This window comes from Aulostomus chinensis, chromosome 1 (genome assembly GCF_037954235.1).
Source record: "Aulostomus chinensis isolate RoL2024-O1b breed Wild chromosome 1, RoL_Achi_v1.0, whole genome shotgun sequence".
NCBI lineage: Eukaryota > Metazoa > Chordata > Actinopteri > Syngnathiformes > Aulostomidae > Aulostomus > Aulostomus chinensis.
In genome coordinates, this window is record NC_141320.1 from 33,398,689 (window position 1) to 33,425,000 (window position 26,312).

General features: G+C 40.3%; 1 protein-coding gene and 2 non-coding genes across 3 annotated transcripts in view; all 3 read left to right on the forward strand.

The window, feature by feature from the left end:
• LOC147271364 (protein CFDP2-like) overlaps positions 1–25,777 on the forward strand; it is a 195,010-nt gene extending 169,233 nt beyond the window's left edge. Inside the window, exon 3 of the mRNA XM_086205859.1 lies at positions 25,763–25,777. Within this exon, the coding sequence (XP_086061985.1) occupies positions 25,763–25,777 (15 nt within the window). The remainder of the gene's footprint in view (positions 1–25,762) is intronic.
• On the forward strand, positions 18,136–18,218 carry trnal-cag (transfer RNA leucine (anticodon CAG)). The gene has a single exon. It is a non-coding gene; the product is annotated as a tRNA-Leu (tRNA).
• On the forward strand, positions 18,746–18,818 carry trnak-cuu (transfer RNA lysine (anticodon CUU)). Its single transcript has one exon. It is a non-coding gene; the product is annotated as a tRNA-Lys (tRNA).
• Positions 25,778–26,312: the final 535 nt, after the last annotated feature.

Here is a 26,312-nt window from a genome sequence, read left to right on the forward strand (position 1 = left end):
ATTACTGTAGGCATCACTGAGTTGATTAGCAACTTTAAGTACATCACTGTTAGCGTCATTTTGACTTCATTAGCAATTCTTACTACATCACTGTCGCATCATTTTGATATCATGAGCAATTCTTCCGACATCACTGTCGCATTATTTTGAGGTTCGTAGCAACTCTTACTACATTACTGTTGCATTATTTAAAGGTTCGTAGCAACTCTTACTACATTACTGTTAGCATCACTTTGAGTTCATTCGCAACTATCACTACATTACTGTTAGCATCATTTTGAGTTTATTCGCAATTCTTACGACATCACTGTAGCATTAAATTGAGTTCATTAGCAACTCTTACTTCATGACTGTCAGCATCACTTTGAGGTTGTTCGAAACTCTTACTACATTACTGTAAGCATGACTGAGTTTATTAGCAACTATCACTACATTGCTGTAAGCATCATTTTCAGTTCATTCGCAATTCTTCCGACATCACTGTCGCATCATTTTGAGTTTATTAGCAACTATCACTACATTACTGTTAGCATCATTTTGAGGTTATTCGAAAGTTTCACTCCATTACTGTTAGCATCATCTTGAGTTCATGACCAATTCTTCCGACATCACTGTCGCAATATTTTGAGGTTCGCAGGAACTCTTACGACATTATTGTTGCATTATTTTCAGGTAAGTAGCAACTCTTACTACATGACTGTCAGCATCACTTTGAGTTTATTAGCAACTATCACTACATTACTGTTAGCATCATTTTGAGTTCATTAGCAATTCCTCCGACATCACTGTCGCAATATTTTGAGGTTCGTAGCAACTTTTACTGCATTACTTTCGCATTATTTTGAGGTTTGTAGCAACACTTACTACATGACTGTCAGCATCACTTTGAGGTTATTCGAAAGTTTCACTCCATTGTTGTTAGCATCATTTTGAGTTCATTAGCAATTCTTACTACATCACTGTCGCATCATTTTGAGATCATTAGCAATTCTTCTGACATCACTGTCACATTATTTTGAGGTTCGTAGCAACTCTTACTACATTACTGTCAGCATCACTTTGAGTTTTTTAGCAACTATCACTACATTACTGTTGGCATCATTTTGAGTTGTTGAGCAATTCTCACGACATCACTGTAGCATTAAATTGAGTTCATTAGCAACTCTTACTAAATGACTATCAGCATCACTTTGAGGTTGTTCGAAACTCTTTCTCCATTACTGTAAGCATCACTGAGTTTCTTAGCAACTATCACTACATTACTGTTAGCATCATCTTGAGTTCATTAGCAATTCTTCCGACATCACTGTCGCAATATTTTGAGGTTCGTAGCATCTTTTACTCCATTACTGTCGCATTATTTTTAGATTTGTAGCAACTCTTAGTACATGACTATAAGCATCACTTTGAGGTTATTCGAAACGTTCACTCCATTACTGTTAGCATCATTTTGAGTTCATTAGCAATTCTTACTAAATCACTTTCGAATCATTTTGAGATCATTTGCAATTCTTCTGACATCACTGTCACATTATTTTGAGGTTCGTAGCAATTCTTACTACTTTACTGTCAGCATCACTTTGAGGTTGTTTGAAACTCTTACTACATTACTGTAAGCATCACTGAGTTTCTTAGCAACTATCACTACATTACTGTTAGCATCATCTTGAGTTCATTAGCAATTCTTCCGACATCACTGTCGCAATATTTTGAGGTTCGTAGCAACTTTTACTACATTACTTTCGCATTATTTTGAGGTTCGTAGCAACACTTGCTACATGACTGTCAGCATCACTTTGAGGTTGTTCGAAACTCTTACTACATTACTGTTGCATTATTTAAAGGTTCGTAGCAACTCTTACTACATTACTGTCAGCATCACTTTGAGTTTATTTGCAACTATCACTACATCACTGTTCGCATCATTTTGAGTTTATTAGCAATTCTTACGACATCACTGGAGCATTAAATTGAGGTTAGTTGCAACTCTTACTACATGACTGTCAGCATCACTTTGAGGTTGTTTGAAACCCTTACTACATTACCGTAAGCATCACTGAGTTAATTAGCAACTATGACTACATTACTGTTAGCATCATTTTGAGTTCATTAGATATTCTTCCGACATCACTGTCGCAATATTTTGAGGTTCGTAGCAACACTTACTACATGATTGTCAGCATCACTTTGAGGTTGTTCGAAACACGTACTGCATTACTTTAAGCATCACTAAGTTGATTAGCAACTTTAAGTACATCACAGTTTGCGTCATTTTGACTTCATTAGCAATTATTAATACATCACTGTCGCATCATTTTGAGATCATTAGGAATTGTTCCGACATCACTGTCGCATTATTTTGAGGTTCGTAGAAACTCTTACTACATTACTGTTGCATTATTTTAAGGTTCGTAGCAACTCTTACTACATTACTGTTACCATCACTTTTAGTTCATTCTCAACTATCACTACATTACTGTTAGCATCATTTTGAGTTTATTCGCAATTCTTACGACATCACTGTAGCATTAAATTGAGGTTCGTAGCAACACTTACTACATGACTGTCAGCATCACTTTGAGTTTATTAGCAACTATCACTACATTACTGTTAGCATCATTTTGAGGTTATTCGAAAGTTTCACTCCATAACTGTTAGCATCATCTTGAGTTCATGACCAATTCTTCCGACATCACTGTCGCAATATTTTGAGGTTCGCAGGAACTCTTACGACATTATTGTTGCATTATTTTAAGGTAAGTAGCAACTCTTACTACATTACTGTCAGCATCACTTTGAGTTTATTAGCAACTATCACTACATTAGTGTTAGCATCATTTTGAGTTCATTCGCAATTCCTCCGACATCACTGTCGCAATATTTTGAGGTTCGTAGCAGCTTTTACTGCATTACTTTCGCATTATTTTGAGGTTTGTAGCAACACTTACTACGTGACTGTCAGCATCACGTTGAGGTTATTCGAAAGTTTCACTCCATTGTTGTTAGCATCATTTTGAGTTCATTAGCAATTCTTACTACATCACTGTCGCATCATTTTGAGATCATTAGCAATTCTTCTGACATCACTGTCACATTATTTTGAGGTTCGTAGCAACTCTTACTACATTACTGTCAGCATCACTTTGAGTTTTTTAGCAACTATCACTACATTACTGTTGGCATCATTTTGAGTTGTTGAGCAATTCTCACGACATCACTGTAGCATTAAATTGAGTTCATTAGCAACTCTTACTAAATGACTGTCAGCATCACTTTGAGGTTGTTCGAAACTCTTTCTACATTACTGTAAGCATCACTGAGTTTCTTAGCAACTATCGCTAAATTACTGTTAGCATCATCTTGAGTTCATTAGCAATTCTTCCGACATCACTGTCGCAATATTTTGAGGTTCGTAGCATCTTTTACTCCATTACTGTCGCATTATTTTGAGATTTGTAGCAACTCTTAGTACATGACTGTAAGCATCACTTTGAGGTTGTTCGAAACTCTTACTACATTACTGTTGCATTATTTAAAGGTTCGTAGCAACTCTTACTACATTACTGTCAGCATCACTTTGAGTTTATTTGCAACTATCACTACATCACTGTTCGCATCATTTTGAGTTTATTAGCAATTCTTACGACATCACTGTAGCATTAAATTGAGGTAAGTAGCAACTCTTACTACATGACTGTCAGGATCACTTTGAAGTTGTTCGAAACACTTACTACATTACTGTCAGCATCACTTTGAGTTCATTAGCAACTATCACCACATTACTGTTAGCATCATTATGAGGTTAGTTGCAACTCTTACCACATGACTGTCAGCATCACTTTGAGGTTGTTTGAAACTCTTACTACATTACCGTAAGCATAACTGAGTTAATTAGCAACTATGACTACATTACTGTTAGCATCATTTTGAGTTCATTAGCAATTCTTCCGACATCACTGTCGCAATATTTTGAGGTTCGTAGCAACACTTACTACATGATTGTCAGCATCACTTTGAGGTTGTTCGAAACACGTACTGCATTACTTTAAGCATCACTGAGTTGATTAGCAACTTTAAGTACATCACAGTTTGCGTCATTTTGACTTCATTAGCAATTCTTACTACATCACTGTCCTATCATTTTGAGATCATTAGCAATTGTTCCGACATCACTGTCGCATTATTTTGAGGTTCGTAGAAACTCTTACTACATTACTGTTGCATTATTTTAAGGTTCGTAGCAACTCTTACTACATTACTGTTACCATCACTTTGAGTTCATTCTTAACTATCACTACATTACTGTTAGCATCATTTTGAGTTTATTCGCAATTCTTACGACATCACTGTAGCATTAAATTGAGGTTCGTAGCAACTCTTACTTCATGACTGTCAGCATCACTTTGAGGTTGTTCGAAACTCTTACTACATTACTGTAAGCATCACTGAGTTTATTAGCAACTATCACTACATTACTGTTAGCATCAATTTGAGTTCATTGGCAATTCTTCCGACATCACTGTCGCAATATTTTGAGGTTCATAGCAACTTTGACTACATTACTGTGGCATTATTTTGAGGTTCGTAGCAACACTTACTACATGACTGTAAGCATCACTTTGAGGTTATTCGAAACGTTCACTCCATTACTGTTAGCATCATTTTGAGTTCATTAGCAATTCTTCCGACATCACTGTCGCATCATTTTGAGTTTATTAGCAACTATCACTACATTACTGTTAGCATCATTTTCAGTTCATTAGCAATTCTTCCGACATCACTGTCGCATCATTTTGAGATCATTAGCAATTCTTCTGACATCACTGTCGCATTATTTTGACGTTCGGAGCAACTCTTACTACATTACTGTTGCATTATTTAAATGTTTGTAGCAACTCTTACTACATGACTGTCAGCATCACTTTGAGTTTATTAGCAAGTATCACTACATTACTGCTAGCATCATTTTGAGTTTATTAGCAATTCTTACGACATCACTGTAGCATTAAATTGAGGTTCGTAGCAACTCTTGCTACATGACTTTCAGCATCACTTTGAGGTTGTTCGAAACTCTGACTACATTACTGTAAGCATCACTGAGTTTATTAGCAACTATTACTACATTACTGTTAGCATTATTTTGAGTTCATTAGCAATTCTTACTCCATCACTGTCGCATCAGTTTGAGATCATTAGCAATTCTTCTGAAATCACTGTCGCATTATTTTGAGGTTCGAAGCAACTCTTACTACATGACTGTCAGCATCACTTTGAGGTTGTTCGAAACTCTTACGACATTACTGTCAGCATCACTTTGAGGTTATTCGAAACTTTCACGACATTACTGTTAGCATCACTTTGAGATCATTAGCAACTATCACTACATTACTCTTAGTATCATTTTGAGTTCATTAGCAATGCTTCCAACATCACTGGAGCATTAAATTGAGGTTAGTTGCAACTCTTACTACATGACTGTCAGCATCACTTTGAGGTTATTCGAAACTTTCACTACATTACTGTTAGCATCATTTTGAGTTCATTAGCAAGTCTTCCGACATCACTGTAGTATTATTTTGTGGTAAGTATTAACTCTTACTACACGACTGTTAGCATCACTTTGAGGTTGTTCGAAACACTTAATACATTACTGTCAGCATCACTTTGAGATCATTAGCAACTATCACTACATTACTGTTAGTATCATTTTGAGGTCATTAGCAATTCTTACGACATCACTCTCGCATCATTTTGAGATCTTTAGCGATTCTTCCGACATCACTGTAGCATTATTTTGAGGGTAGTAGCAACTCTTACTACATGACTTTCAGCATCATTTAAAATTGTTCGAAACACTTACTACATTACTGTAAGCCTCACTGAGTTTATTAGCAACTATCACTACATTACTTTTAGCATTATTTTGTGTTCATTAGTAATTCTTACGACATCACTGTCACATCATTTTGAGATCATTAGCAATTCTTCCGACATCACTTTCGCATTATTTGGAGGTTCGTAGCAACTCTTACTACATTACTGTTGCATTGTTTTGAGGTTAGTAGCAACTCTTAGTACATGACTGTCAGCATCACTTTGAGGTTGTTCTAAACTTTCACTTCATTACTGAAAGCATCACTGAGTTTATAGCAACTATCACTCCATCACTGTCGCATCATTTTGAGATCATTGGCAATGTTTCCAACATCACTGTCGCATTATTTTGAGGTTCGAAGCAACTCTTACTACATCACTTTCAGCATTACTTTGAGGTTATTCGAAACTTTCACTCCATTACTGTTAGCATCATTTTGAGTTCATTAGCAATTCTTCCGACATCACTGTAGCATTATTTTGAGGTTCGTAGCAACTTTTACTACATGATTGTCAGCATCACTTTGAGGTTATTCGAAGCGTTCACTCCATTACTGTTAGCATCATTTTGAGTTCATTAGCAATTCTTACTACATCACTGTCGCATCATTTTGAGATCTTTAGAAATTTTTCTGACATCACTGTCGCATTATTTGAGGTTCTTAGCAACTCTTACTACATGACTGTCAGCATCACTTTGAGGTTGTTCGAAACACGTACTGCATTACTGTAGGCATCACTGAGTTGATTAGCAACTTTAAGTACATCACTGTTAGCGTCATTTTGACTTCATTAGCAATTCTTACTACATCACTGTCGCATCATTTTGATATCATGAGCAATTCTTCCGACATCACTGTCGCATTATTTTGAGGTTCGTAGCAACTCTTACTACATTACTGTTGCATTATTTAAAGGTTCGTAGCAACTCTTACTACATTACTGTTAGCATCACTTTGAGTTCATTCGCAACTATCACTACATTACTGTTAGCATCATTTTGAGTTTATTCGCAATTCTTACGACATCACTGTAGCATTAAATTGAGTTCATTAGCAACTCTTACTTCATGACTGTCAGCATCACTTTGAGGTTGTTCGAAACTCTTACTACATTACTGTAAGCATGACTGAGTTTATTAGCAACTATCACTACATTGCTGTAAGCATCATTTTCAGTTCATTCGCAATTCTTCCGACATCACTGTCGCATCATTTTGAGTTTATTAGCAACTATCACTACATTACTGTTAGCATCATTTTGAGGTTATTCGAAAGTTTCACTCCATTACTGTTAGCATCATCTTGAGTTCATGACCAATTCTTCCGACATCACTGTCGCAATATTTTGAGGTTCGCAGGAACTCTTACGACATTATTGTTGCATTATTTTCAGGTAAGTAGCAACTCTTACTACATGACTGTCAGCATCACTTTGAGTTTATTAGCAACTATCACTACATTACTGTTAGCATCATTTTGAGTTCATTAGCAATTCCTCCGACATCACTGTCGCAATATTTTGAGGTTCGTAGCAACTTTTACTGCATTACTTTCGCATTATTTTGAGGTTTGTAGCAACACTTACTACATGACTGTCAGCATCACTTTGAGGTTATTCGAAAGTTTCACTCCATTGTTGTTAGCATCATTTTGAGTTCATTAGCAATTCTTACTACATCACTGTCGCATCATTTTGAGATCATTAGCAATTCTTCTGACATCACTGTCACATTATTTTGAGGTTCGTAGCAACTCTTACTACATTACTGTCAGCATCACTTTGAGTTTTTTAGCAACTATCACTACATTACTGTTGGCATCATTTTGAGTTGTTGAGCAATTCTCACGACATCACTGTAGCATTAAATTGAGTTCATTAGCAACTCTTACTAAATGACTATCAGCATCACTTTGAGGTTGTTCGAAACTCTTTCTCCATTACTGTAAGCATCACTGAGTTTCTTAGCAACTATCACTACATTACTGTTAGCATCATCTTGAGTTCATTAGCAATTCTTCCGACATCACTGTCGCAATATTTTGAGGTTCGTAGCATCTTTTACTCCATTACTGTCGCATTATTTTTAGATTTGTAGCAACTCTTAGTACATGACTATAAGCATCACTTTGAGGTTATTCGAAACGTTCACTCCATTACTGTTAGCATCATTTTGAGTTCATTAGCAATTCTTACTAAATCACTTTCGAATCATTTTGAGATCATTTGCAATTCTTCTGACATCACTGTCACATTATTTTGAGGTTCGTAGCAATTCTTACTACTTTACTGTCAGCATCACTTTGAGGTTGTTTGAAACTCTTACTACATTACTGTAAGCATCACTGAGTTTCTTAGCAACTATCACTACATTACTGTTAGCATCATCTTGAGTTCATTAGCAATTCTTCCGACATCACTGTCGCAATATTTTGAGGTTCGTAGCAACTTTTACTACATTACTTTCGCATTATTTTGAGGTTCATAGCAACACTTGCTACATGACTGTCAGCATCACTTTGAGGTTGTTCGAAACTCTTACTACATTACTGTTGCATTATTTAAAGGTTCGTAGCAACTCTTACTACATTACTGTCAGCATCACTTTGAGTTTATTTGCAACTATCACTACATCACTGTTCGCATCATTTTGAGTTTATTAGCAATTCTTACGACATCACTGGAGCATTAAATTGAGGTTAGTTGCAACTCTTACTACATGACTGTCAGCATCACTTTGAGGTTGTTTGAAACCCTTACTACATTACCGTAAGCATCACTGAGTTAATTAGCAACTATGACTACATTACTGTTAGCATCATTTTGAGTTCATTAGATATTCTTCCGACATCACTGTCGCAATATTTTGAGGTTCGTAGCAACACTTACTACATGATTGTCAGCATCACTTTGAGGTTGTTCGAAACACGTACTGCATTACTTTAAGCATCACTAAGTTGATTAGCAACTTTAAGTACATCACAGTTTGCGTCATTTTGACTTCATTAGCAATTATTAATACATCACTGTCGCATCATTTTGAGATCATTAGGAATTGTTCCGACATCACTGTCGCATTATTTTGAGGTTCGTAGAAACTCTTACTACATTACTGTTGCATTATTTTAAGGTTCGTAGCAACTCTTACTACATTACTGTTACCATCACTTTTAGTTCATTCTCAACTATCACTACATTACTGTTAGCATCATTTTGAGTTTATTCGCAATTCTTACGACATCACTGTAGCATTAAATTGAGGTTCGTAGCAACACTTACTACATGACTGTCAGCATCACTTTGAGTTTATTAGCAACTATCACTACATTACTGTTAGCATCATTTTGAGGTTATTCGAAAGTTTCACTCCATAACTGTTAGCATCATCTTGAGTTCATGACCAATTCTTCCGACATCACTGTCGCAATATTTTGAGGTTCGCAGGAACTCTTTCGACATTATTGTTGCATTATTTTAAGGTAAGTAGCAACTCTTACTACATTACTGTCAGCATCACTTTGAGTTTATTAGCAACTATCACTACATTAGTGTTAGCATCATTTTGAGTTCATTCGCAATTCCTCCGACATCACTGTCGCAATATTTTGAGGTTCGTAGCAGCTTTTACTGCATTACTTTCGCATTATTTTGAGGTTTGTAGCAACACTTACTACATGACTGTCAGCATCACGTTGAGGTTATTCGAAAGTTTCACTCCATTGTTGTTAGCATCATTTTGAGTTCATTAGCAATTCTTACTACATCACTGTCGCATCATTTTGAGATCATTAGCAATTCTTCTGACATCACTGTCACATTATTTTGAGGTTCGTAGCAACTCTTACTACATTACTGTCAGCATCACTTTGAGTTTTTTAGCAACTATCACTACATTACTGTTGGCATCATTTTGAGTTGTTGAGCAATTCTCACGACATCACTGTAGCATTAAATTGAGTTCATTAGCAACTCTTACTAAATGACTGTCAGCATCACTTTGAGGTTGTTCGAAACTCTTTCTACATTACTGTAAGCATCACTGAGTTTCTTAGCAACTATCGCTAAATTACTGTTAGCATCATCTTGAGTTCATTAGCAATTCTTCCGACATCACTGTCGCAATATTTTGAGGTTCGTAGCATCTTTTACTCCATTACTGTCGCATTATTTTGAGATTTGTAGCAACTCTTAGTACATGACTGTAAGCATCACTTTGAGGTTGTTCGAAACTCTTACTACATTACTGTTGCATTATTTAAAGGTTCGTAGCAACTCTTACTACATTACTGTCAGCATCACTTTGAGTTTATTTGCAACTATCACTACATCACTGTTCGCATCATTTTGAGTTTATTAGCAATTCTTACGACATCACTGTAGCATTAAATTGAGGTAAGTAGCAACTCTTACTACATGACTGTCAGGATCACTTTGAAGTTGTTCGAAACACTTACTACATTACTGTCAGCATCACTTTGAGTTCATTAGCAACTATCACCACATTACTGTTAGCATCATTATGAGGTTAGTTGCAACTCTTACCACATGACTGTCAGCATCACTTTGAGGTTGTTTGAAACTCTTACTACATTACCGTAAGCATAACTGAGTTAATTAGCAACTATGACTACATTACTGTTAGCATCATTTTGAGTTCATTAGCAATTCTTCCGACATCACTGTCGCAATATTTTGAGGTTCGTAGCAACACTTACTACATGATTGTCAGCATCACTTTGAGGTTGTTCGAAACACGTACTGCATTACTTTAAGCATCACTGAGTTGATTAGCAACTTTAAGTACATCACAGTTTGCGTCATTTTGACTTCATTAGCAATTCTTACTACATCACTGTCCTATCATTTTGAGATCATTAGCAATTGTTCCGACATCACTGTCGCATTATTTTGAGGTTCGTAGAAACTCTTACTACATTACTGTTGCATTATTTTAAGGTTCGTAGCAACTCTTACTACATTACTGTTACCATCACTTTGAGTTCATTCTTAACTATCACTACATTACTGTTAGCATCATTTTGAGTTTATTCGCAATTCTTACGACATCACTGTAGCATTAAATTGAGGTTCGTAGCAACTCTTACTTCATGACTGTCAGCATCACTTTGAGGTTGTTCGAAACTCTTACTACATTACTGTAAGCATCACTGAGTTTATTAGCAACTATCACTACATTACTGTTAGCATCAATTTGAGTTCATTGGCAATTCTTCCGACATCACTGTCGCAATATTTTGAGGTTCATAGCAACTTTGACTACATTACTGTGGCATTATTTTGAGGTTCGTAGCAACACTTACTACATGACTGTAAGCATCACTTTGAGGTTATTCGAAACGTTCACTCCATTACTGTTAGCATCATTTTGAGTTCATTAGCAATTCTTCCGACATCACTGTCGCATCATTTTGAGTTTATTAGCAACTATCACTACATTACTGTTAGCATCATTTTCAGTTCATTAGCAATTCTTCCGACATCACTGTCGCATCATTTTGAGATCATTAGCAATTCTTCTGACATCACTGTCGCATTATTTTGACGTTCGGAGCAACTCTTACTACATTACTGTTGCATTATTTAAATGTTTGTAGCAACTCTTACTACATGACTGTCAGCATCACTTTGAGTTTATTAGCAAGTATCACTACATTACTGCTAGCATCATTTTGAGTTTATTAGCAATTCTTACGACATCACTGTAGCATTAAATTGAGGTTCGTAGCAACTCTTGCTACATGACTTTCAGCATCACTTTGAGGTTGTTCGAAACTCTGACTACATTACTGTAAGCATCACTGAGTTTATTAGCAACTATTACTACATTACTGTTAGCATTATTTTGAGTTCATTAGCAATTCTTACTCCATCACTGTCGCATCAGTTTGAGATCATTAGCAATTCTTCTGAAATCACTGTCGCATTATTTTGAGGTTCGAAGCAACTCTTACTACATGACTGTCAGCATCACTTTGAGGTTGTTCGAAACTCTTACGACATTACTGTCAGCATCACTTTGAGGTTATTCGAAACTTTCACGACATTACTGTTAGCATCACTTTGAGATCATTAGCAACTATCACTACATTACTCTTAGTATCATTTTGAGTTCATTAGCAATGCTTCCAACATCACTGTCGCATTATTTTGAGGTTAGTAGCAACTCTTACTACATGACTGTCAGCATCACTTTGAGGTTATTCGAAACTTTCACTACATTACTGTTAGCATCATTTTGAGTTCATTAGCAAGTCTTCCGACATCACTGTAGTATTATTTTGTGGTAAGTATTAACTCTTACTACACGACTGTTAGCATCACTTTGAGGTTGTTCGAAACACTTAATACATTACTGTCAGCATCACTTTGAGATCATTAGCAACTATCACTACATTACTGTTAGTATCATTTTGAGTTCATTAGCAATTCTTACGACATCACTCTCGCATCATTTTGAGATCTTTAGCGATTCTTCCGACATCACTGTAGCATTATTTTGAGGGTAGTAGCAACTCTTACTACATGACTTTCAGCATCATTTAAAATTGTTCGAAACACTTACTACATTACTGTAAGCCTCACTGAGTTTATTAGCAACTATCACTACATTACTTTTAGCATTATTTTGTGTTCATTAGTAATTCTTACGACATCACTGTCACATCATTTTGAGATCATTAGCAATTCTTCCGACATCACTTTCGCATTATTTGGAGGTTCGTAGCAACTCTTACTACATTACTGTTGCATTGTTTTGAGGTTAGTAGCAACTCTTAGTACATGACTGTCAGCATCACTTTGAGGTTGTTCTAAACTTTCACTTCATTACTGAAAGCATCACTGAGTTTATAGCAACTATCACTCCATCACTGTCGCATCATTTTGAGATCATTGGCAATGTTTCCAACATCACTGTCGCATTATTTTGAGGTTCGAAGCAACTCTTACTACATCACTTTCAGCATTACTTTGAAGTTATTCGAAACTTTCACTCCATTACTGTTAGCATCATTTTGAGTTCATTAGCAATTCTTCCGACATCACTGTAGCATTATTTTGAGGTTCGTAGCAACTTTTACTACATGATTGTCAGCATCACTTTGAGGTTATTCGAAGCGTTCACTCCATTACTGTTAGCATCATTTTGAGTTCATTAGCAATTCTTACTACATCACTGTCGCATCATTTTGAGATCTTTAGAAATTTTTCTGACATCACTGTCGCATTATTTGAGGTTCTTAGCAACTCTTACTACATGACTGTCAGCATCACTTTGAGGTTGTTCGAAACACGTACTGCATTACTGTAGGCATCACTGAGTTGATTAGCAACTTTAAGTACATCACTGTTAGCGTCATTTTGACTTCATTAGCAATTCTTACTACATCACTGTCGCATCATTTTGATATCATGAGCAATTCTTCCGACATCACTGTCGCATTATTTTGAGGTTCGTAGCAACTCTTACTACATTACTGTTGCATTATTTAAAGGTTCGTAGCAACTCTTACTACATTACTGTTAGCATCACTTTGAGTTCATTCGCAACTATCACTACATTACTGTTAGCATCATTTTGAGTTTATTCGCAATTCTTACGACATCACTGTAGCATTAAATTGAGTTCATTAGCAACTCTTACTTCATGACTGTCAGCATCACTTTGAGGTTGTTCGAAACTCTTACTACATTACTGTAAGCATGACTGAGTTTATTAGCAACTATCACTACATTGCTGTAAGCATCATTTTCAGTTCATTCGCAATTCTTCCGACATCACTGTCGCATCATTTTGAGTTTATTAGCAACTATCACTACATTACTGTTAGCATCATTTTGAGGTTATTCGAAAGTTTCACTCCATTACTGTTAGCATCATCTTGAGTTCATGACCAATTCTTCCGACATCACTGTCGCAATATTTTGAGGTTCGCAGGAACTCTTACGACATTATTGTTGCATTATTTTCAGGTAAGTAGCAACTCTTACTACATGACTGTCAGCATCACTTTGAGTTTATTAGCAACTATCACTACATTACTGTTAGCATCATTTTGAGTTCATTAGCAATTCCTCCGACATCACTGTCGCAATATTTTGAGGTTCGTAGCAACTTTTACTGCATTACTTTCGCATTATTTTGAGGTTTGTAGCAACACTTACTACATGACTGTCAGCATCACTTTGAGGTTATTCGAAACTTTCACTACATTACTGTTAGCATCATTTTGAGTTCATTAGCAAGTCTTCCGACATCACTGTAGTATTATTTTTTGGTAAGTAGCAACTCTTACTACACGACTGTTAGCATCACTTTGAGGTTGTTCGAAACACTTAATACATTACTGTCAGCATCACTTTGAGATCATTCGCAACTATCACTACATTACTGTTAGTATCATTTTGAGTTCATTAGCAATTCTTACGACATCACTCTCGCATCATTTTGAGATCTTTAGCGATTCTTCCGACATCACTGTAGCATTATTTTGAGGGTAGTAGCAACTCTTACTACATGACTTTCAGCATCATTTAAAATTGTTCGAAACACTTACTACATTACTGTAAGCCTCACTGAGTTTATTAGCAACTATCACTACATTACTTTTAGCATTATTTTGTGTTCATTAGTAATTCTTACGACATCACTGTCACATCATTTTGAGATCATTAGCAATTCTTCCGACATCACTTTCGCATTATTTGGAGGTTCGTAGCAACTCTTACTACATTACTGTTGCATTGTTTTGAGGTTAGTAGCAACTCTTAGTACATGACTGTCAGCATCACTTTGAGGTTGTTCTAAACTTTCACTTCATTATTGAAAGCATCACTGAGTTTATAGCAACTATCACTCCATCACTGTCGCATCATTTTGAGATCACTGGCAATGTTTCCAACATCACTGTCGCATTATTTTGAGGTTCGAAGCAACTCTTACTACATCACTTTCAGCATTACTTTGAGGTTATTCGAAACTTTCACTCCATTACTGTTAGCATCATTTTGAGTTCATTAGCAATTCTTCTGACATCACTGTCGCATCATTTTGTGGTTTGTAGCAACTCTTACTACATTACTGTTAGCATCACTGAGTTTATTAGCAACTATCACTACATTACTGTTAGCATAATTTTGAGTTCATTAGCAATTCTTACGACATCACTGTCGCATCATTTTGAGATCATTAGTAATTTTTACAACATCATTGTAGCATTATTTTGAGGTTATTAGCAACTCTTCCTCCATTACTGTTAGCATCATTTTGAGTTCATTAGCAATTCTTCCGACATCACTGTAGCATTATTTTGAGGTTTTGAGGTACCTTTGTTTGTAACCGATCTGCTGACCAGCGAGACGCCACCACGCACGGCTGTCGGCTCCGTAAAGGAGGGAGAGGAAGTGGAAAGGACGGAGAAGGGTCGGACCAGGTCTATTTCTAGGTGACCACTCACTATCGTCTGCCACACTGTCCCTCATGGTGGGGAGTGTAGCGCCATCCTGCCACAGTACATTTGTTTCATTCTTTTGCTCTTGCACTTTCATTAAAATGGACTTGACTTGAGAACGTTTTGTTTCAAAATATAGAAGAATTCCCAGATGTATAGGTAGCATGAGTATGAAGTTGCACTTGCACCCGGTGGGAAAATGTCCTCTGCATTTGACTCTAACTATGTAGGAGCAGTGTTAGCAGTGTCAGCCTGGGGGCTTGGTCAAGATCAATGACAGGAGTAGCAGACAGGTAATATCCATAGCATGCTTGTTGTTTTAGAGGAGTAAGGGTACACTGTTGATCTCTCACCTGATGCGCTGTCATCAGCACAAATGATCTGTTCCTAAACATCAAAATCTACCATCCCCCTGATTGTTTTTTACAACTGGAGTACTGGTTAACACTTTAGAAAGCCTTCATTCAGAGCTGTGAAGAACCTTGAACCTGATATCCCAGACATCAAAGTGGGCCACTAACTGGCCAGATGAAGCTATGCTAGGCTGCTGTATCCTGAAGAGCTAAAGTAGCAGCTTCTGAGAGGGATGCTAACCTGGATGTGTTCATCTCCTACTTTAATATCAGCCCCCAACTTGGAGCTCTGACAGCCTCAAGCTTGTTGTTCCTGTTTCTGCTTCAGTCAACAGGGAACTCCAACCTGCAGTAGAATCTTCAACAACAATGGAATAGAAAAGTGAGGAAGAAAAACTAGAATAAACTTACAAAGCTGAGAAATGTTCATGAAGAAGAAAGGCACACGTTATGATTGAGGCCAGAAACTAAAACTCCACACCAAATGTACTTTGACTTGTAGGATAATGAACTTGAATGTGTTGAAACAGCAGATCAATGAATCCACTACCACACAACAAGATGATGACCCCCTACCACAAGATGGCGTCACAGATCCTGACGCTCTGAGCAGGAAACACAGAGCAAAACATTACAACAAAGCTCCTGTTGTTCCCTCCAGGAAAAACTGTGGTTCTGATGAGAAGAAGGATCCCAGCCTCTTCTGAGGATCCATGGCCGCACCATTGGGTAGCAGGACGATGGGGTCGGCACCAGGAGGAACCCTGGTGTCTCCGATGCAGGGAAGATGGAGCAGTGAAGAGGCCACATTGTGGCGTCCTAAAGAGGATATTTGGTGGAGCCTGAGACAGCAAACATCACGCCCCCTTCATCAGAAGAACCACAGCACCAGAAGAAAGAATCCCGGCAGTGACGACAGGGAAGATCAGGGTGACCTCCTCACCTCCACCTTTGAACCTTCAAATGAACTTTAAAAAGCTTTAGAGTGGAGAAAGATTTTAAACATTTTATTTTTTTTTCCTTTCATTCTCATTTGTGTGATTGTCTGATTTATTAGAAATAAACACTGTCTGCTGGGTTTACATTGACTGTGATTCTCTTTTTGCATGCAAGTTGAAAGTTCTGCCAATAAAAACCACAAGTATTTGAAGACCAAAGGAAGAACCCCCAAAGTCAGGACCCTGAGATCAAAGTGAGCGCTCTGATCTCAGAGGTCTGGGATATTTCCCATCCCATGGCCCTTCAAATAAGAGCCCTGTGTCTCTGTCTCAAAGTTTTCAACCGTATTTGTTTGTTAAATTAAAACCAGACGACCACTGTGGTCCTTTTTACACGGTAAGTAAAGCACAGATGCCCTGGTGGACCTGTTGGCACCCTGGACTTTGAATCCAGTGACCTGAGTCCAAGTCTCAGTTCCAGCAGGTTTCCTGCAGCCTTCAGCAGAGCTGCCATGTTTCTCTGTAGAGAACTAAGTGATGCTCTCAGCAGGTTGAGGGCACCACCAACAAGTGAGGGATGAACCTCTGACTTCCTTCTTGTCAAACAGGAAACTCCTAATACCTCATTTGAGTAAAGTACCTCATATTCCTGACATCCAAGTAGTAGTGAAGTGGAGGAAGAAGGGAGGAGATCTCCAACAGGATCCTTCTTTCCTCTGTCCTCCTTGATCTCATGGATCACCACAGTCAAGGGGAGACCCAAGCTCCTGGATGGATCTGGCACTCAGGAACTGCTGAGTTTTCCAGTGGACTTTGTTCCATCCATGGTTCAGGAACAGGACTCCTCCTGGTTAACCTGGTATCTTTCCACCCAACTGTGGGTTCTTGGAGAATTTTTCATGTCGTGTCAAGAAATCAGGCTGGTGGGTTTTTCAATGAGAGAAATTCTGGTAACTTAATTAAGTGGCATGTTTGTTGAAGCAGTAATTAACTGATAAATTAAGGAAGGCCTGGCCAGTCTTTGCTCCCAGGTCATACGATGGAGTTAGAAAGTCCTGAATCAATCTGGAGTTCCATGATTTCCTTGTGGTTCATGATCCTTTTGCCAATGTAGTCTGGAACAAGAGCAAGATGAACCTCCAAATATCAACAGGTTGATTGCAGGTGATGTCAAGTGGTATTTAGAGGAACCTCCTCCTTGTGTTTGGTTCCATGGTGGAAGGGTGAGAACTCTGGATCCAGTGATCCCAGTTCAAGTCTCAGAAGGACCTTCCTGTCTGGAATGTGTCCCATGTAACAAACTGATCAAGAGATGCAATGTGGTTCTAATGTTCTGGTTCATTTCTTGTCCTTTAGAAAAATGAAAATCATTTCTTACTGCCATGAACTCAGACTGTGTGTTTAATGTTAACAATAAATAAACCAACTAAGGAGCCAGTAGCTCCTGTGGAAAAAATTCTACTTTGTCAATGAATTAATTCAGTCTGCATCCAAGTTTCTGTCAGGATGGCCGAGCGGTCTAAGGCGCTGCGTTCAGGTCGCAGTCTCTCCTGGAGGCGTGGGTTCAAATCCCACTTCTGACAAAGGACATTTTCTCCACATTCCTATGCATCCACAATGGTACATTCCAAACCCAGTTGAAGCTGCTCTCCACTGATGGGAGTGAGTGGTTGAACTGGCAGCAGAGGAGGCAAAGGAGCTTCCCTGTGACGTCCCAACATCGCCTGGTTTCCTCCAACATGGAGCAGCCACCAAAACTGATCTTCAAATGTTGGATCAAAGTCTACTGATCCACCTGTCTCATGTTGATGAGGTCATCCAGCCTGATGATCTCTAGGTTCTCCTTTGAGTGGTTCCCTCTGGGAGAGTTCTCTCTCTGTAACTTGTGTGTGTGTTTGCTCGTATCCTGTTTCTCCTTGACAGCACTTTAGTGTTTTTACCACTGGTGTCTCATCTGTGGTTCATCTTTTATTTTACTTCTTTGTCAAAGATGAAGGTGTTTGTGGTCATTCATCAATCATGTGATGGCTCATGTGACTGTGAGTCTGATGAAGAGCTTGTAGCGTCTCTCACTCTGATCACTTCAGGCTATTGAAGCTACTCAGGTGTAGCCTGACTAGCTCAGTCGGTAGAGCATGAGACTCTTAATCTCAGGGTCGTGGGTTCAAGCCCCACGTTGGGCGTTCATCTTGAACATCCCTGCTTGTCCTCTCACTTTCTGCAGCAGTGATTGGGAATTGAAAGAAAAATCACTGAATGAACAACACAAACACAGACTGTGTCTGAAGTTCCACACCTGCACCCGACTCAGAATGTAAAACCAGTGTGGACTCAATTGTATCCACTGTCAATCCTGATTCTGGAGAAATTTCTTTGTGTGTTTTGATGGACGCGAGCCAAGCAGAAATTTCCCACAATGCAATAGGGCGGCGTTTGGTCAGTGTTGAGCAGGCATCAGTCTGACAATGATGTCATATTATTGTGTCATCACCTGACCAGACCCAAAAGTAGGCTCAGGTATCAGTTTCTTCTCAATGCTAATGTCTGCTAGCTTAGCCTGCTACTTTGATGGCTCTGCCTGCTCAAAGGTCCAGACCCCTGGATGTGGTGGTTCCTACCTGAATGTAGATTCTGTCAGCTCATGTTGTTAAATCAACTCACCAGGAACACCAGTAGATTTCAATGGACTGACAATGAGTCTCATTTAATGGGTGTCTCGTCCAACGAGAAACACTCAGTCTCAGGTTGAAGCTCATCAATGAGGTCTTGTGGATCAGTGGCTTGCATGAATGAATGAGTTGGAAGACTTCTTGGAAATTAAAGAGGATTTAATACAATTAAGAAAACCCTTAAGACAGAGAGATAATTCCAGCAGAGTAATTAAGGCCCATATTGAGTAGCAGGTATGAATTAGCCTGGATTTATCTGAGCTTCAAGTAGACGGCTAAGAGGCAGGTGGAAAGGTGTGTAGGATGAACGATGGTGACCTCCAACCAAATGAAGAGGACTGAGTGGAGGCTGACCAGCTCTACGGAGTCAGGCGGAGTTTGGCAGCGAGACAGGAGTCCAGGCCTGAATCGGTGAAAACCAACGTAACCGGCTTACGTTCTCAGCTGGATTCTCCCATCGATGTACGACGCCTCTCCAACGAACTGGTGGGAGGACGGCCTCCAAAGCCTCCACCTCGTCGACCGTGGCTCCCGCTGAGATTCGCTCGATGAAGAAGGGAAGCGCGTTGATGGGCTACCCTCTGGTCTCAGGCTGCTGGCTGCCTGGACTAAGCTGCTCTTCTCCGACACAAAGGTGGCTTCTCTCTCTTCAAGGCTCACAGGAGGTCAAGAGTGTAGCGACCGTGAGCCGAGATCGATGATGAATTACAAAAACAGAAAATCAAAAAAATAAATTTGTGGAATAGAAAAGAAAAGGGGGGGGGAGCCGGACCAGCTGCTCTAGGAGCTCACACACAAAGGGCAGAAACAAGAAGCACTGAAGAGAGCGCCAGCAGTGGATGGTGCCACCACTGTTACAGTAAACTGGTCCGCCTCAGAGCAGTGACCTTTGACCTGTGAGGGGTTGTTGGCCAATCAGCACACTTTGCTGTCTTCAGTCCTTCTCAGATATCAACAAATGAAGCTGGTTGAACAGACGGCAATCATCATCACTCAGAGACATCACCTGGAGAGGAAGACTGCTCCGAGTTCTGACAATGACAGTGAAGAGACAAGGAGAGCTGGACAACCACAGACAGTGAAACATTCGGAACATCATGTTGATACACGCGTGTGTGTGTGTGTGTGTGTGTGTGTGTGTGTGTGTGTGTGTGTGTCAGAATCGGAATCAGAATCTTTTATTTTCGTTGTGGGGGGGGGGTACAGTGACAATAGTTAGATCGAGCGCTCTTCCAGAGCCACCGTGCACCACAGAATGCAGATACAAAGAAAAGATAAAAGCAAGATAAAAGACACTGTCAGAACAGAAAGATCCATCAACCCACCAACCAGAGGTGTGTCTGGTACAGATGTGGAATTATTGGCTCACACAATGTTGAGGACACTGGAAGAAGACAAACAAAAAAGGCTGGTGTGATCCAGACCTTCATCAAAAATGGTCCTGGAGAACTGTTCAATGTGTCAGGACTTCTGTCCATTGTCTTCTGCTTATCCTGTTCAGGGTCATGAGGGGGTGGAGCCTATCCCAGCAGCTTTTGGGCGACAGGCCGTGTTCACCCTGGACAGGTCACCAGTCCATCACAGGGCCAACACATCCACAGACAAACATTCCAAGCCAGACTCAGGAGGATCTCTCCACCCTACAGACTGTAAAGGAACCATCAAAGATGGCAGTTGGAGTTCTGTGGATCTGTGCTGGATTCCTCGTCCTCACGGACCAGAAGTCTGTCTGAAATACTGCACTGATTGATGATCTTTTCATGAATCTGGAAAAGCTTCTAAAATGAAAGGAAAACAATCCTATCTTCTTCATGTCTCAAGCCAAATCAAACCAAGAGTTCTTTTATCATATTTTTTTAACCGGACGTCTGCTTTGACTGGTTGGTTGTTGAAAGAGAGCAGGACAGGACAAACAGCAGAAGACAAATATAGAGAAGGAAAGACAAAAGACAGAGAGAAAGGAGGGAGAGAATGACAAAAAGATGGGAACAAGATGAGGGTGAAAGACAAGCAGAGAGAAAGACAGAGGGACAGGGGGATGGAAGACAGACACACAACCAACAACAGCAGCAATAATAGTTTAGTTTAGTTTATTTATATTTGTACAGCACTTTTCATCCAGAGACTGCAACACAAAGTGCTTCACAGAACTAAGAGAAAACGTTTAATAAAATATAAAACAATACATTAAATACATGTTAAGAACCCGGCCTTCCCAACCCACATGACCACATACATGCACACACCACCACCCCCCCCTCCCCACACACACACACGCATACACACAACCACACACTGACTGTCAGTAGGAACATGGCAGGGCACTGAAAATCCTAGTGAGGAAAGACCACCTATGGGGGGCCATCCTCACCAGGAGGTGCCACAGCCCACAACCACAGGGAGCGCCGCCACCGAGACCCCCCGACCAGGACAGACCAGGTACACTCCACATATAATGCAGAGCCCCCCAGCTCTCCGGGCCTGGACAATCCCAAGGACGATGCCCCTGTGCCCCTGACCAGACACACCTCCCAGTGTGGAGGGCCCCCACCAGGACACACTGGAGCTAAAAACTAAAAGACTAAAAACTAAAAGACTAAAAGAAGGTAGAATAGGAAAGAACAGAAATTACAATGATATTAAAATATCAGAATGACATAAAATATAAATAAAATCTAAAAGTTTTAAGAGCTAATAAAAAAGTAGAATAACATAATTAAAAGACTAAAGTAACAATAAGATATCGTGATAAAATGAAAGGACAAGAGAGACTAAGTCAGTTAAAAGCTAAGCTAAAAAGGGGAGTCTTGAGCCTCCTTTTAAAAACATCAACAGTCTCGCGGTCCTCATGTTCTCTGGCAGGCTGTTCCAGAACTTTGGGCCATAATGGCTGGATGCAGCCTCCCCGTGGGTTTTAGTTCTGACTCTTGGAACGACAAAAAGGCCGGTGCCAGAGGACCTCAGGGTCCGCGAAGGTTGATATGATAAAAGCAGTTCAGATAAATAAGGTGGGCCAAGACCATTAAGACACTTAAAAACTACTAAAAGAACCTAAAAATTGATCCTGAAGCACACGGGGAGCCGATGCAGCGACTTTAAAACCGGTGTAATGAGCTCCCGCCCTCTGGTCCTCGTCAGCACACGTGCTGCAGAATTCTGGAGTCATTGTAGATTGTAGATGGTTGTTTTGGGGAGACCAGAGAGCAGCAGGGTACCACAAGAATCTGAACGACTGGAAATAAAAGCATGCATCAGCACCTCCGTGTTGGCCTGAGAGGAACGGGCGACTCTGGCTCTGTTCTTAAGATGATAAAAACCTCTCTTAGTTATGTTCTTGACATGTGGAATGAAATTCAGCTCAGAGTCCAAAATGACACCCAGGTTCTTTACAGATTGTGAAGGTGATGTGATCCTTTGATGAGTTTAGGATCAGTCAGAGATCAAAGACTGAAGCAGGAGATCAATGAACAGAATTCAGACATCAAAGACAGAATTCAGACATCAAACACATCCCTGATGGAGGCTACACCCCCCCCCCCAGACAGTTTCCATTTAAGTCGTAAGTTTTATTTGTAAAGCGCCAAATCACAACAAATGTTATCTCATGACACTTCACAAGTAGAGCAGGTCCAGCGCCTCACTCCTTCAATGAGTTTCTTCTCCGCTTCGAGGACCCTGACACCCCCCCCCCCCCAGCACCAGACTCACACCACCACCTGACGACACGCCCCTCAGTGTGACCACAGCAGACATGAAGAAGACCTTTCAGGGAATCAACCCTCGCAAAGCTGCAGGCCCAGACTACTGCAACTCTCTCTTGTCAGGATGTCCTAAATACTCTCTAAACAGTCTCCAGCTGGTCCAGAACGCTGCAGCGAGGGTTTTGACTGGAGTTAAGAAGAGAGAACACATCTCTCCACTTTAGCTTCTCTCCACTGGCTTCCAGTAGGATCTAGAATCCACTTCAAAGTCCTTCTGCTAACTTCTAAGGCTCTCAATGATAAAGCTCCATCCTATTTGAAAGAGCTCATTAGTCCCTACTGTCCCACCAGAGCACTCCGCTCCCAGAATGCAGGTCTTTTAGTGATTCCCAGTATCAATAAAAACAGACTGGGAGGTAGAGCCTTTAGTTACCGGGCTCCTCTACTGTGGAACCAGCATCTCTCCATGGGTCAGAGAGGCAGACACTTTAACTACGTTTAAGTCCAGGCTTAAGACCTTCCTCTATGACAGAGCCTTCAGTTAGGACTGGTTCAGGTAGCTATGAACCATTGATAGCTATGCTGCTACAGGCTTAGACTGCTGGGGGACACATCAGGTTACATGGAGCCCTCCTCTCCTCTCCTCTCCCCTCCCCTCCTCTCCTCTCCTCTCCTCTCCCCCTCTCTCCTCCTCTCCTCCCTGCACATTTTTGGAACTGTCACTACCACGACTTGTTGCACTTTGTAGTTTGGCCTTGGTGTCTCGCAGTCTCTCTGTGTTTCCACAGATCCACCAGAGCCCCAACCGCCGCCTGCATCGCCCCCCCCCCTCTTATTCCCTACTGTCACACTGGCCATCGCTCCCCTTCCATGAACCAGTCTGCCATCCAGTCCCCCATCAAGCTGGCTTGCTCTCCCTGCCTCCCCTTCCATGAACCAGTCTACCATCCAGTCTACCATCCAGTCCCCCATCAAGCTGGCTTACTCTCCCTGCCTCCCCTACCAGAAGCTTCCTTCTTCAACTGTCATTAACATTTCCATGTTTCTCACATTTTGTATTGTAAACTGTTTTCTTGTCTGTAACAACATCTCCTGCACGTCTGTCCGTCCTGGGTGAGGGATCCTCCTCTGTTGCTCACCCTGAGGTTTCTCAGATTTTTCCCTGTTAAAAGGGTTTCTATGGAGTTTTTCCTCAGTCGATGTGAGGGTCTAAGGGCAGAGGATGTTGTTATGATGCCATGTGAAGCCCTTTGAGACAAACTGTTGGTGAAAACGGGCTCTACAAAGAAAATTGCCTTGCCTTGCCTTGCCAGACAACATCCCAGGGTGAGGACTGAAGGACTGTGCACAACAGCTGTCCGAGGTGCTGGTGGACATCTTCAACACCTCACTGGCGCTGCCATCTGTCCCCACCTGCCTAAAGACTGCCACTATTGTCCCTGTCCCCAAGTGCTCCAGAGTGACAGGCCTAAATGACTACCGACCCATTGCACTCACCCCAGTAGTCATGAAGTACTTTGAGAGGCTGGTCAAGGCCCACATAGAGACCTCCATCGACGTCTCTGTGGACCCCCACCAGTACGCCTACAGGCAACACCGCTCCACTGATGACGCCATTTCACCAGTGGTCCACACAGCCCTCACCCATCTGGAGAGCAGGAACTCCTATGTCCACCTTCTCTTCCTGGACTTCTCCTCTGCCTTCAACGCCATCATCCCACATGGGGGACCTGTTCAGTGGACCTGAGGACTGGTGACCTGTTCAGAGTGAACCCTGCTCTCACCAAATGTCACCCCCCCCCCCATAACCTTTAACAAATCAGTGGTACAGAAAATGGATGGAGTGACTGATTCACTGCAGAGGCACAGCGATGTTATTAATGGAGGAGTCTTTTCATTAAAGACTGAAGCTCCATACAAGACAGAGTCTGTAGACCAGAACATCACAACCTGGGAAGCTTTCACTTCTTTGGACAGACAGCTTTGATTTCAGCTTCTACCTCTGTAAAATTGAAAGTAAAGTAAATGAAGCACCTGTGAAGGTAAAACTGATGATGTCATGACTTGTTCAGTCCTCCAACGTTAAAGTCCAACAAGTTTTGATTGTCTCTGATTCTCTGTGGCAAAATCCAACAAGAGGAAACAGAAAATCTTGAGGTTGTCTCACTTTTTTTAAAGAAAATCTGCATAGGACAGTGATAGGAGGCTTGTTTCCTTGATGAAAGAGACTGGTGCTCTCGTCTTCTTCAACATTGACTTGTTCTACCAGGACAAGAGAATCTGAGCTTGGATGTCATTTAGCAGTCAAAGGCTTGTTAAACTGGTCAACATCAGCTGGTGTTCACTCTGATGATGTAGCGATGGTCTGGATTCTTCCTTCTGGAGCACCAAGCTGCTGGGAAGAAGCCTGATGATGTCAGAGTTGTGTTCAGTGGCTCCTGCTGGGTCCATTTCTGACAAATGGGCTCCAAAGAGTTCAGCTGTTTAAAAGGCTCAGAGAAAGCAGCACATCATGGTGGTCAGGAGACGAGGTGGCCGAGTGGTTAAGGTGATGGACTGCTGATCCATTGAGCTCTGCAGGCGTGGGTTCCAATCCCATCCTCGTCGTAGGAGACTTTGGTTTCTGCTCCTAGATTACGGAATGACTGTGAGGCTTTTAACTGACACAGATACCAGTTGAGTCAACTTCCCTTTCACATCCTGACCAAAACAACTCTGACACCCAGAGCTCGCATGTGTCAATCACCTCTGGAGAAGGTCCCGCCCCCTTAGAGCCACAAATTCTCCCATCAGTGAAGAAAACTGAAGACACCTCTTGGATGAGAGCTGAAGTGTCTTCTAGAAACCTGAAATAGTCCACTTGGAACGTTTAAATAATTCTACAATCCTACAGTTTCACTGAGCTTTTGTCCAAAGCCACGTGCATGTATCACATGTATATAATATATATCTGACACTCTTTCATCTACTCATTGACCAAAAATACAGTCTAATACCAGTAAATTTGTGCAGAAGAAAACGTTGTTTGTGCTGCTTCTTTATTTATTTATTTAGTTTAGTTAGTATTTTTTAATGTATTTTCTTTCAAGTCACATTTTGTCCATGAACTTCATAATCAGAGTCACCATCTCATCACATGACTAAAGTCTGGGTTCTGTATTGGTGGTAAAATATCCTTCCATGCCCCTCACTAGTTTGCACACAGAAAAGCATATTTTACTGGTTTCAGATCTCTTAGCTTGTTCTCTCTCTTAAACCAGCTGTGGCAGCTTTCATTGTGTGATCGTTGTCATCGTCTTCCACTTAT